Genomic DNA, 13119 nt, shown 5'->3' with positions numbered 1-13119 from the left:
CTGGAAACACAAAAGAATAGTCAAAATGTCTTGTTGAACAGCAGAGAAAATTCTGCGTGTACGTCAATCAATTAAATTTTATTTGTATAGCGCCAAATCATAACCAAAGTTATCTTTATCAGGCAAGGACAGCAAGCAGACAGAGGGACAACATATGTCCTCGTTACATCCCGACACAAGGACCAGAAGAAGATCAAGGGAAACAGAAAGGCTACTAATGGATCTCCTGCCTATGGGTTAAGAGATGAACTTCCAATCTCAAACCCTGATGACTGTAACAGTCTTATTTCGTACTATTGCCACGTTTATATGGGAGTAAAAACTTGTGTTAGCCCCTACAAGCTTGTACATTTACGACCCCCTCTCTTGTTCTTTGTCTACATCCTCCCCCTCGGTAACATCATACGCAAACATGGTCTCCATTTCCACTGCTACGCCGACGACGCCTAGATTTGCATCTCCACCAAATCCATCACCACAGCAACCCGCTCCACTCTCACCAACTGCCTCACCCAAATAAAAACATGGAGGCAAGCAAACTTCCTCCAACTCAACTGCGATAAATCTGACATCATAATCAGCGGCCCCAAATCCCTCACTGAAACCACCCAGACTTCTGCCTAACCATGGACAACTCTGTCTCCATCACCACACATCGGCAACCTTGGAGTCATTTTCAACAGGAACCTGAGCTTTGAACAACCCGCCAATCAAATCACCAGGACTGCTTTCTTTCACCTCAAAGACATCGCTCGTCTCCGTTCATCACTCTCTTTCCCTGCTGCTGAAACTCTGATCCATGCTTTCATCACATCCAGAATCGACTACTGCAACAGCATCATTTATGGCTCATCCTCCAAAGTCCTCAATAAACTCCAACACATTCAGAACTCTGATGCCCGCCTCCTCACCCACTCCCACACGTCACCCCCGTCCTCCAGAACCTTCACTGGCTCCCTGTTCCTCAACTCACAGACCTGCTCCATCGCCACACTCCCCCCCTCCTGTTTTTATTAATGCAAAGTGACCATGAAAAGCACTATATAAATAAAAATTATTATAATAATAATTATTAAATGCTGAAATGTGGGTCAACAAGTTCAACAATTCAACAGCAGAACAGATCATTTGGACTTCCTAGCCTAACGGTGTGGACCCACTGCACGCGACTAATCACCCCCGCGCCTGCCCAGCCTCGCTGGTCAGTTGTTGCCGTGAATTGAGGAGTCTTTTCAATCCTAACAGCTCCCCACAAGGTTGCTTACTTAACCGTATAAGGGCCTGTGCCCACTAACAGGGTTTGTCTGTTTTAAATCGCTCTGCAAGCTGATTATTTGCTTTTATTCACGGAAAGTTTACAAAGAAAACGATGAAAGGAATCGCGTCCTGACATTAGCAGCAGCTCTACACTTGGAAGTTGTACCCAGGAAAAAGGAAAGGATTAGCTTCTCCTCCACCATTGTTGTTGACAAAGTTGATAATGGCATACGAAGGTAGCATTGTTCCAAAAGTTGACCTTTTTTCAACTGAGAGCGCAGCGACAAAAAACAGCTGACACCGAGGGTGTTTTGCGTTGAGGACGTCGAGCGCTGAAAGCATCGAACTGCACTGGTTTCGCTGCCAGCTCAAAAAACGCAGTCAGTGGACACAGGCCCTAATGAGGGAGAAAGCTGTTACAGCCTGGTGCGGTCGCTAGGTGTCCCAGCATGCTTTGAGCAGCTACTTGTCATACACGATGAAAGGGGCTGAATCTGTAGCCGTGTCAGTTCGAGTTCAGTTGTTACGCACAGTAAGACTGTATTTGCAAATGAATCCGCTCTGACCTAGTCCCATAAAAGCTTTGCAGTAGTAAATAACTTCTTTGCTGTTGAGAGACGACACATTAGCATGAGCTTACTTTAAGTATTCCAACACATAACCCGTGCTGTCATCTCTCTGGAAAGACTCAGTCAATTAGCTTTCATTCTCTGTTCCTCTGCCACCTCGTTGATCCTGCAGCTCTTCAGACAACATTAAACTTCTTGTGCTCCAGTTTGTCATTTCCTGCACAGCTGCCAAGAATCCACAGTCCTGGCAGGAGCCCAAGCAGGCCTCCCGTTATGTGTAATATTGATAAAATAATGCAATAGTAAATCACTTCCGCAGCAATAAGCCCGCTCACAGATGGACTGTAGGCAGCCGGGTCTCAGGAGGGAAACAATGCAATTACTGTCGGCCCACACAGGCGGTTCAGGGGAAATTAAATGCTTATTGCTTGTTAGGAGGAGGGACAAGAGAGATACAAACATGGAGATCTCTCCTGTAATAGACAGTGGGCTCGTTCTGTTTAATGTAGTAACCAGAACAAACTTAGTGAAAGTGGAGATTGTTTCTGTGCAGCAGAGATGCTGCAACCAGACAGACACAGAGTGATTTACATTATAGACAAGATCCTGCAGGATCCATACTCATCATGTTCTAATGGATGAAAGGAAATGTGTCGGAAATGATGCACAGGATGTTTAGAAATGTTCAGTATACTGTGATGATGCAGCTGTGAACCCTTTGAACTCTTGAAATAGACATGGTCCACCAGCCGCGTATTTTTGCTCACTGTCGGTACTTTTTTTAACCCTGAGAAGAAATGACTTTGTTACAGCAGCTTTAAAAAAAAAAATCTACATTACAATGAAAACACAAAATACTGAAAGCCTCTTTAATCAGTTTATTCAGTCTGCTGGCGTCCTTTGCTGTGCTGCTGCACCCCGCAACAATAGACGATGAAACATGTGGAGCGTTTTGCTGCAGACGTTAAAGTTAAGTAACTTACTGTAACTTGTGCCCTGGCTTTTATGATTTTTATTTTGGATCAATCATCAATCATCAATCATCTCCCGCTGTAAGAAGAACACATTTATGTTTATCCATGCACCCTCGTGTCTGGGTTCAGAACATCAGTTAAAAGATGTACAACCTTCAGCTCTTTCTGCAGGAACTGTGTCTGCATTAACTTTACTGCTGCTTCCAGCTTCTGAGGCTAAACAGTCTGTTTAGTCAGTCAGTCAGTCTGCAACATCAGGACGTCAGGAACACGTCTCTTTTTCTGACGCATCATCGCACAATTTCTTGCTTGAGTTGAAAAAAAACAAACAAATTTGCTTCTATTTGCGTCTTAGCATTGAACTTGTAAGCACTCGTACTGGGAAGAAAAATGTGCTTTTGATCCAAATACACCTTAAGGTCAGACTGAGCCTGCAAAACGCGAGGCGCACCGCACCGCCCTTTCTGTTGACGCCTACATCGCGATCAGACAGAGCGCGTTTTAGCAGCTGGGAGCGGCTTTTTTTCCTGTTGTTAAGGCAACCACCGAATCATTAGCTGCCAATTTAACCCCGACTGTTCCCTTTTATTTTGGCTAGCTAAAATACTTTGCCCTGAGAGGCTGTTCCCAAACACACTAAACACAGGGACACAGAGACCCGTGTGGGTACAAGAGACCCTCAGAGAGAGGAAAGATCACGGCGATCACTCGACATCGTCACCCCCACAGAAGGCCCGCCTCTCCATTCATTTGATTGGACAGTGAGAAAAAACGGCAATGACTTTTGGCGCTTTTCTGCTTTGAGTTGAAGGTTTTTCAAAGCGCTCAGAGCGTTTCCCTCTCACTGAAAACAACTTCTACTACTGCTACTAAGACATCCAAACTTCAGCTTACAGGCAACATTTACCTCCAATTGACCCAAGCTCAGGTTATAATGCAAAAGATGATCTTATGTTTGTGTATGTAGGTTAATAAAAGGTAAAGAAGGGCTTCCCCTCATGAAGAGGTGGTTAGGATGCGGGCCATAGACTCAACAGAGTCAGGGATTCTTCGCTGCATCCATCCCTCGCTCCCCTGACTTTCCTCATATCTCTTCTGTATTTCACAGCGAGTAAAGGAATGTTCAGAGAAATTAAATAATTCATGCGTGTAGTCAATCAGGCGGGAAGCTCTGGAGGGATTAACATAAACAAAGGTGCAAAGAGGCTGCAATCTGTGACGTAATTAATGAGGAGAAATGAGGAAAACACTGTTAGAGGTCGAAGGCGTTTTCAAGGTGGCAGCCTTAAACAAGACTCTGTGTGTGCGTGTGTGTGCTGCAACACAAGCAGGCATTTCATTGTGAAACAAGGAGAGTGTTTCTTCATTCTCCCAGCCTCCACCTCTGGTTTCTGTACGCCGCCCACGTCCGCCCTCCCTGAGAAGCAATTAACAGAATCAAACGCCCTTGACCACAGCTTCCCGCCGGGTCCGCCGAGGCTCGATTAGAAATCCCACAATACGCCGCCACGGGGAAGTCTGACCACGGCCGTGTTTAAGAACAACATTATCAGAAGCAGATTGTGTTTGGGGGAAGAAAAAACACGAAACACAACCAAAAACGGCTCTTCCTCCGCTGCAGTTATTCCCTCGGAGGCCGACGTCTCACTGTGTTTTTCTGGCGAGTGCAGAGCAGCACTATTAAAGTGACAAACCCCGACTGTGCTGATGGACATTATGTTTGACAGGAGGCTGCTGGACTGCACTGATGCCGAGCGGCTGCAAGGAGGGAGGTCAGCTTCTGAATGGGACGAACTCTGTGTCGTGAGAGTCCACCGTCCGCTTACAGGATGCTTTCTGTCACAGAGCTGCACGGCCGAACTAACCGACGCAGGAGGAAGGATTTCCGAATAATAGCACAAACTGACGATCCACCGGTTTGGTTTTAACGCTAAAATGTTTCAGTGATGTTAAATGACACGGCAAAATGTTGAAGTCTTCTCCAGCTGCTTTGAAAAGAGCTGCTTTGAAAAGAACAACTTTGTCATTCAGGCAGAAAATCCTGATTAAAGAGGAGGAGGCACCGGAGACAGAAGAGGAGGAAATGACCCGTCATGTGCCTTCAGCGGGACTCGCTGTGATTGCACGGAGCTGCGTGTGATTGCAGAACCTGCGCGACATGACAATGTGATGTATGCTGCGTGATTACACACGACGATCGGGGGGATTATTGTGCAGTTTGGACTCTTTGCTCGGATGATGGGGGGGCGATGCTTTTCTTCGACAGATTTTGCTCAGGAAGATTTTCAGTGTCTTTCTGGAACATTAAGGATCACACAGCAGACTCAGGAAGTCGTCTCTCGGCTCGTCTGTGGTTTCTCTTTAAAGAAGACATGACACCTGGATTTTCTCAGCACAGGTCGTTTGTTCACATCCCCACAGAGACACTTTGACGCCGCAAAGCAACACGACTAACTTGTTGAAGCAGCTGAAGAAGCAGCACAAAGTGCAGCATGATGAGAGTGTGAAGGCCGAGAGGAAGAACGAGCTGCTCCCCGTCCTCCAGCGTCACGTCAGACATCCAGAACAGAGACGCTGCACAGAGACACCCTATCACCCAGCTCCCACAGACACACTGACATTACCCATGATGCACCACACTCAGGTAAAGAACCGGATTTTAAGTCTGAGTTTGATGCTACATTTGTACATGAGCCTGAATGCAGCACAGAATGAACTGAAAGTGTTTCTCTGTGTATTTTAATGTGAAAGTTCAATTAAAAAAGTCCCTAACTTGAATAAATAATCGTGATTAATGGTGATTATCATTTCAGCCATCGTGCAGCCGTGCACTCAGGTAATCTGACCTTTAATTGAGTAAAAGAGCGAGAATCTTGTCAAACTGCAGAAACATCAGGACGGACGTTGAAGGATGTCCATCATGATTCTCCAGACGGGTCAGCGGTGATGTGATTTAGAACTTCAGATTTGTGGCTCTTCTTTAGTCTTACATGAGCAGACAAAGAGAATATATTCTCAGGAGTTGAAGTCCAACGATCCAGCGATGTGTCCTTCCCGTTTCATCTCACACTCTGGCCTCTCTCCTCCTTCAAACACTCCCAGCCTCAGATCCGCCTGAAGGATCTGCTCATTAAGTCACAGGAGGAGAACAGGCCGGGATGTTGCTATGAGCGCAGAGATGATGAACACACGGCAGCTGAAGGAATACATGTGCACCGTAATTATGTATGGATTACATGATTGCTGTATTTCCATTTAAATGGAGGAAGATCAGAAGTGTTGATTGGACTGTTTGGAGCAGGAGAAACGATTAAAGAGAGAGATCAGCTGAACATGATGGCTGGGTGTTTTTTTTACTGTGCAGTCCCACGAGGACGTGCTTCTTTTTCTTCTTCAGATTCAGAGGATGGAAGTTTCTTGTTCAGGCCGCAGGTTGTGTTCAGAGCCAAAGAGAAGAGGATATTCACCTTGTGTTTCCACCTTCATTTGACTGCAGGAACATTAGTGTTGTTTAAACTAAACACTGTTGTGTTAAGCTTTATAACATCACCCAGAGGAGCACACAGCTCTGTTAACCTCCCTCCTCCTCCTGAGCTGTGTCTGATGAACTCTCCTGCTGCTTCCAGCTCCTTGAGGCTGATCAGTGCCCAGTGTGATGAGCTGTTAGCTCGGATCAGTACCAGGATTTCTCTGATGGACACCAACTACAGGCGTTCTGTCTCCGCTGAGTGGCAGTTTCACCGTATCTAGCAAGTCACACGTGAGCTGAAATCTGTCTAACGTTATAAAGCTGATTTAACGGACTTAAATGTACATCATGATGCAGCTTTCTGAATGCAAAGGACAAGTGTAAGGATACTTCAACAGGCAGACTGAGGAAGCTGGGGGTCGAACCTCTGACCTTCTGAGTGAAAGACGACCGGCTCTACCATGTGAGCCACAGACGCCCAACCCATAACCATGACAAGATGTAAACACAGGCATCGTGCAATTTAAAGTTGCACTAATGTCTGCACACGGACTCTGTAGGCATGTGACATGATTTTTTGGTGTTCTGTGTTCTGGTGTCTGCTTGTAGTCCGAGTATCCGCCAACAGCCTTTCAGCGGGAATTTGTTACATGCTGGAAAACAGTCCGTGTGGAGAGCGAAGGAGGTGGAACACATCAGCCGTGATGCCATCCTGGAACCAATCGACAATCATCCGATAAGTATTTAGCTTTATATCAATCTCCATAAACATATCTGCATGCAAGTGCAGCTAATAATCTGCTCGTACGTGTCATATTTCAACTTCAACTGCATTCCTGCTCCTCAAGTTGAACTGTAAACGATGCAGCGCATGGAGAAGGAAGTCCTGGCTGGAAGTCTTCTACCGCCAAACACTGGCTACACCAGACGCCCGCAGAAGTTGCTCCATGAGGCTACATCTTTGCCAGATGATAGCTGAAGACTTCTGAGATTTAATTGTTTTCTATTCATATCTGGTGGTTTGCACGACGGTAATGTCATCAGAACAGCTCGTGAGCGACTGCTCCATTTCCCCAACAGTAGCGCTAACATCTTAGCTTCAGCAGCAGCCTTGTTGGTCGCTAGTTGTGTTTTCAAAGCTTGCAGGCCGAGGCTGATAGTTGACATAGCATCTGTAAGTGCCAGCTGAAGTTCGGTTTGAAAAAGCTCTGCTATGTCTTTCCTCACAGCGGCCAGCAAGTCGAGCTTCAGAGGCACAGGGAGAGGCGGAGACGCGCAAGGAGCATTTGGTTGCTCCGTGTCAAGGGTTATATTCCCTCAGAGGTTCATTGATCGGAGGTCAACACATCGCCTGATCCTGACCAAAGAAAAAGACTGAATGGTGGAAGACGCACCTAAACCTCGGTGTGTTTGAGAATTGTTATGGTTATACTTCCTGACAGAGAGACCCGAGAATATCGACTGGCGTCTCTCTGAGGACAGGCAGAAGCTGGGTGACGTTAAACACTGCAAAACGACGTTGAACAAAGACCTCACCTGTTCAATACCAAAGCCAAGTACAGGTTTATGTGTCTTACCCTTACAAAGCAGAGAGGGGCAACATCAGGAAACACACGGATGGACACACACTTTCCTGTGTGGATTTGAGCGTCTCATTACTTTGAGGAGCTGCAGGTTCAGTCTGACTCTCGTGTCGTCTGAAGGACAAACTCTGGAGGTCTGCATTTGAAGCCAGGTTGTGTCTTGCTGAGGGACACGTTCCTGTATCCTCTCAGACCCTGCTGGGCTCTCATGTGCGAGTCAAACCCATTTAAACGTATTCAGCTCAAGCCGACTACAAAGGGACGCTGGCGGGGAGCACTGGCACAGTTTAAAAAGCTGAAATGTCTTTTTCATGTGCTAATAAAGTCCACAGCTGGTGAAGGTTGTTCTCAAGGTGATTTCTTTGATGTGTGCCGTGACACATTAAAGGGAAGCCGGCCATGTGAATGCACAGCGGAAAAGAGAGTTCTGACACTTGTACCAGAGAGTCTCAGCATGTTTGACACATTTCACCACATTAACAACGCTGCTCTCCAAACGCTGAGGAATATTCTAAACTCGCAACAGTAAAGGTACTACATGGAAAATGTAACAGGTAGTGGAAGTATAGAGCACTTTTTATTACGAGCGGGTGTTGAACCAGCTTTGTAACACTGAACACACCTTCAGCTTCCTAATCATATTTTCATGTGTTTGTTGTGGGAGTTTTCTCAGACAGTCTGCTGTTTCGGTGCAGTAAAACACGACATGAAACAATAATAGTCGTGGCTGTTGATTTCGGTTTAGGCTGGACTGCGACACAGACGGCGGGTTTGAGAGGAGCCTCCTGTGTTCGTCGTCACACCAAATAATGACATCGAGACGTTCCCCGGGTCGGATCACATCCTAACCCCCCTACATTCCTCCACATGTGACAGAAGAGAGTTGTCGGAACGTGCTGTACTTTGGGCAGCAGGAGAAGAAGAAGAAGAACAAAGAAGACAAAGAAGAAAACTGGATCCAAAAATAGCATTTTGTTCACATGGAAACCACCTGAATGAGACGGCGAGGAGAGAGGAAGCCACGGCGAGAGCGAGGAAGAAAGGTGGGGTGATTAAAAAAAAAAAAAAGGGAAATAGGAAGCAGGGATGAAGCGGGAAAGAGGAAGAATGTGAGGATGTAAAGTAAAAGAGAGGGAAGTAAGGAGGAGAGAAGATGAGCAGGAAAATAAAAGACTAAATATACAGTCTGAGGGATTATACGGTTGGAAATGCATCCATAGGAACTGTTCAGTAACGGTTGTATCTCGCATTAAAGTGAACATGACTGAAATCTTAAAAGGTCTATGGACATTTCATTTTCTGTAAACACTGTCTTTGAATCTCAGCTCTTTGTGTCTTTGAATCTCGTTTGTTTTCTTCTTCTCTTCCTCTCGTCTTCTCTTGATCTCCAAAACAAATATCAATCTCCATAAACATATCTGCAAGTTATTATTTTGTTAGTTTCTTCCTTTTAAACAATAAATGCAAGTTACTGCATTTTCTACATGTTTTGAATACAGAGGAGAGGAATGAGATAAAGAGAGAGATGAGAGGAAGAGAAGGAAGGGATGAAACAAAGAAAGGGAGGTGAAGAATAAAGATCTGGAGGACTAAAGGTGAGCCGAGACTAAAGCTTCCCGTCCGGCCTCGTTGATCTTTGCCATAAATCTTCCCGGCCTCATACAGCAGTGGGAGCAGAGCAGTGGGAGCAGAGCAGCTTTCTCAGCGGCAGGGTGGTGAAAAACTCATCAGTGTGACACATCGGCAGGATTCCCTCCCTCACCTGGACTCCAGGCCGGGATTTGAGGATTGAACGGATATAATGAGGTCTGAGGTGTGCGGAGGAGAGCGAAGGCTGTAATTCCCAGGATCGCGCTCAAGCGAAGGTTTAATTCCTTCGATCCAGAGCGACTTACAGCAGATCCAACAGCAGGATTTACTTTAGATCCTGACTCCTCTTGCAGACAGGTAGCACATGTTCAGAAGGTAAAAGGTCAAACAGAGAGACAGGAAACAGCTCACAACAGGCCGATTTCATGTCACCTGTCGGTCCATTGTATCTTGATGTTAATCATGATACTTCGGCTCCTGCATGTTTTTCTAAAGAGGATGAAACTGTTTTTCTTACACAGATTTTCTCGGGATGAAACTGTGAGCTTGGAGCCTCAAGAAAAGTAATTTCCTACAGCAATGATTGACTGAGAGCTGGAGTTGCTAGGAGACTTGTGTCATCTTCTGTGCTAACTATAACCTGAGAAACGTCCTTGTAACAATCCTTGTATACGAGGCTAGGGGTGATTTGTAATTGAATATCAAAGCTCCAAGTTGGTACAACATCCTCGGGGGAAAATGCTCCCGATCGACGTACGTTTGCATTTCTTGTTTTGGAAATTGAGAATAGGATGGTTAATTTGTGCCAAAAAAACAGGAAGATAGATCTCTTCACACCAGACTCCACCGACAGTCATTGGACCTTGCAGCATGCAGGAGTATCGTCTAACTACCGCTGCCTGATCTGTTCGTTTGTTTGGCTTGTGTTGTGACTTTTGTGTATTAGAGTTGTTGCTGGTTAGGGCTGAACAATGAACTGCAACTTTCAAATCACAGGCATTAATTATTAAAGGTGAAATGTTGTGCAGCAGAGATGTTCTGGCCTTCCCATCAGACACAGACGTGAGTAACAAATATCTTTGCTTGGTACTGATCGCTGCAGAAATCACACCATAATCATTTTATATGTTTTTATGACAAAAAAGGTGTAAAAATTATCATTCAATTTAATATCGCAAATCATATCGAAATCGAAATATAAGTCAAAATAATCGCAATTAGATATTTTTTCTAAATCATTCAGCCCTATTGCTGGGTACCAACACAAACTAAGGGGGGAGTCACTAATGAAGGGTGGCCGCTGATAGCTCCATAGATTGCGCATCATTTGCGCAGCTGTCTGCTCCGTCTCAAGGTCCGATTCACAAAACAAATCGCTCTGATGATATTGAAGCGCAAACACGCCCACAAAGTCTCACAGCTGCGTGTAGTTAGCTCTTGTTTTGTGTCTGATGGAGAGAAGCTGTCTGCAGCTCCGCTCTCTGCTGCGCGCTGCTGCGCTCCGTCAGTGTGGAGCTCAGCTGCATGCACAGATGGATGATGAGCAGGGAGAGGAGGGGGCGGCTCTTTAACAGCTTCTTGTGAAGTCCAGACTCGACAGGTGTGCAACAGCAGCTCGTCCATGAGCACGTCATGTGTAACAGCTCCAGTCAGTGTGCTGAGGTTGAGCCTCACACAGCCCCCGACTGACCGATTCGAATTATAATGACAACATATTTTTATCAGACTGTTTTTCCAGACAAATACACTTTTGATCACACAGAAGGTGGAAGAGCGTGACAGCCCTGTAAACACTGCACCACAGTTCCCACCAGCTCTCTGCAGGCGGTGATATTTTCTCTCTCACTGCGCGCTGCTGTTAGCGCTGCTGTTAGCGCTGCAGTTTGTGAACGAGGTGCTTTTTACCACGAGGCTCATTTGCATACAAAGGGGCCCCGATTGTCCCCAAATGTCTGCATAATGACTCATTTAAACACATGCAAATGGAAGCGGAGCACAGTGACGCTGTTTGATGAGCAGCGCACTTTCAACCCTCTGCGCGTGCTTGGAGAATGAGGCGGAGTCTTTTTGTGTCATTTGGTTTCTCAGGCGCAATCCTTTAGTGAATTCCCCCCAAGAGTAAAAAACAAACAAGCATTGGCAGCGCTAGACCATATCTCAGTGAGGTAAAGTTGCTGGGCACCACGAGAAGAGTGCAGCAGTTAATGTTGGTCTGAAGAAATGAACTGATACAGACCTGATCAGCACAGAGATACACTCTACCCGACAGGACAGTCAAAGTTTTCATTTGTAGACCCTGTTAGTGCGGAGCTCTTTGGCAAAAAACTGAAGGTCACAGGTGCATTCTGGGATATCAGAGCTGCTCTGAGCTGCAGAACGGTAACAAATTACCCTGATTCTAGGAGGGGAGAAAAGTTTGATGTTGCAGGAGAAGTGATTTACTTTTCTGATTGCCTCAGGGGAAAAGCAGCAGCACCGTATGTATAATTGATCGCCTGGGACCTTGTGTGTGTGTGTGTGTGTGTGTGTGTGTGTGTGTGTGTGTGTGCGTGTGTGTGTGTGTGTGTGTGTGGAGGTTTGGCCCATTAATAAGGTCACCTCCAGACTGGAATGGCTCTCACAACAGAAAATCAAACATTCGCCGTCACTTGGCTTCCAAACTCGCGGACAGAAGAATGAGTCACAACAAGAACAAATCACAGAGAGAGTCTGCTTACAGCTGTCCTAAACTAACCTCTGTATGTGTCCTTACTTGTGTATATATCTGTGTGTCGTGTGAGTGTGCGGGTACCTGTCCAGGTCTTCGCTGTCCTGCATGTTGAACAGCATGGACGGGATCAGCTTGTCCATGTGCTGAGGCTCCCAGATGATGGCCTGCAGCTCATCGTTCACCGTCTTCCTCACCACGCCCTGCAGACCTTTGATGCCCGCCACACGGATCCTGACAGGGACACACAGCAACCGTCAGATATCATCAACGTGTCCTGATAACAAACACTCACACCAGAGCCCTTACACACAGACAAACTGGGGGCTGTTCACACCTGATTTCTGCAGTGCTATTAAGTGAACAGTTTGGAAAACTCTGAAGACTTGATTGTGAAGATGTTTTAATAAAGCAGCACTCTGGTGATGTTTCCTATTGTAATAATATTAAACCTGCTTTGGAAAGAATCTCTGGTGCAAGAATGGTTGCATTTGGATTGGATTGGTGTGTTAACAGAATACCTGACACCTGAGACGGGCGTTTGTTTTCTCCTTCCATAAACGTTGGTTTCTTTTAACCAATGATCTAGCTGACTACACTTAACTTAACTGCAAAGTTAATTAAATATTAATTCATATCATTATTTTTTTCCTCCCTCTATTAAATAAACACGACTGACGTTTAAAATGCTCCGCCCGTAGAAAACTCAAATCAAGCGCTCCCTAAACTAACAGTCCCTCCTCCAGGGGGCGATGGAGAGCTTTGGGCTTCACTTTTGGGGGAGCTGGCATGTCATGTGATGAGCGCCTACCTCTCAGCAGCAGTTTAGAGAGGAAGAGTAAACAACAGAGACGGTCAGAGAAACTAAAGTCAAACGTCTGGAACAGAAGACGAAGAGCTGGTCCCCTGAAACGGCTCGTCAGCGCTTGTTTGGAGGTGTTTCAGGTTTAGGGCGAGTGATGTCAGTTTC

The 13119-nt window shown here is 45.9% G+C and overlaps 1 protein-coding gene across 3 annotated transcripts in view; it reads right to left on the bottom strand.

The window, feature by feature from the left end:
- efr3a (EFR3 homolog A (S. cerevisiae)) overlaps nt 1–13119 on the bottom strand; it is a 146132-nt gene that overhangs the window by 49480 nt on the left and 83533 nt on the right. For all 3 annotated transcript variants that reach the window (XM_069684296.1, XM_069684298.1, XM_069684297.1), the window contains exon 7: nt 12234–12383. In XM_069684296.1, coding sequence (XP_069540397.1) covers nt 12234–12383 — 150 coding nt within the window. The remainder of the gene's footprint in view (nt 1–12233; nt 12384–13119) is intronic.

The sequence above is a fragment of the Semicossyphus pulcher genome, unplaced genomic scaffold (genome assembly GCF_022749685.1).
Source record: "Semicossyphus pulcher isolate SPU_LCO1_2020_fin unplaced genomic scaffold, fSemPul1.0.p SCAF_7, whole genome shotgun sequence".
NCBI lineage: Eukaryota > Metazoa > Chordata > Actinopteri > Labriformes > Labridae > Semicossyphus > Semicossyphus pulcher.
This window is presented reverse-complemented; position numbering and strand designations above follow the sequence as displayed.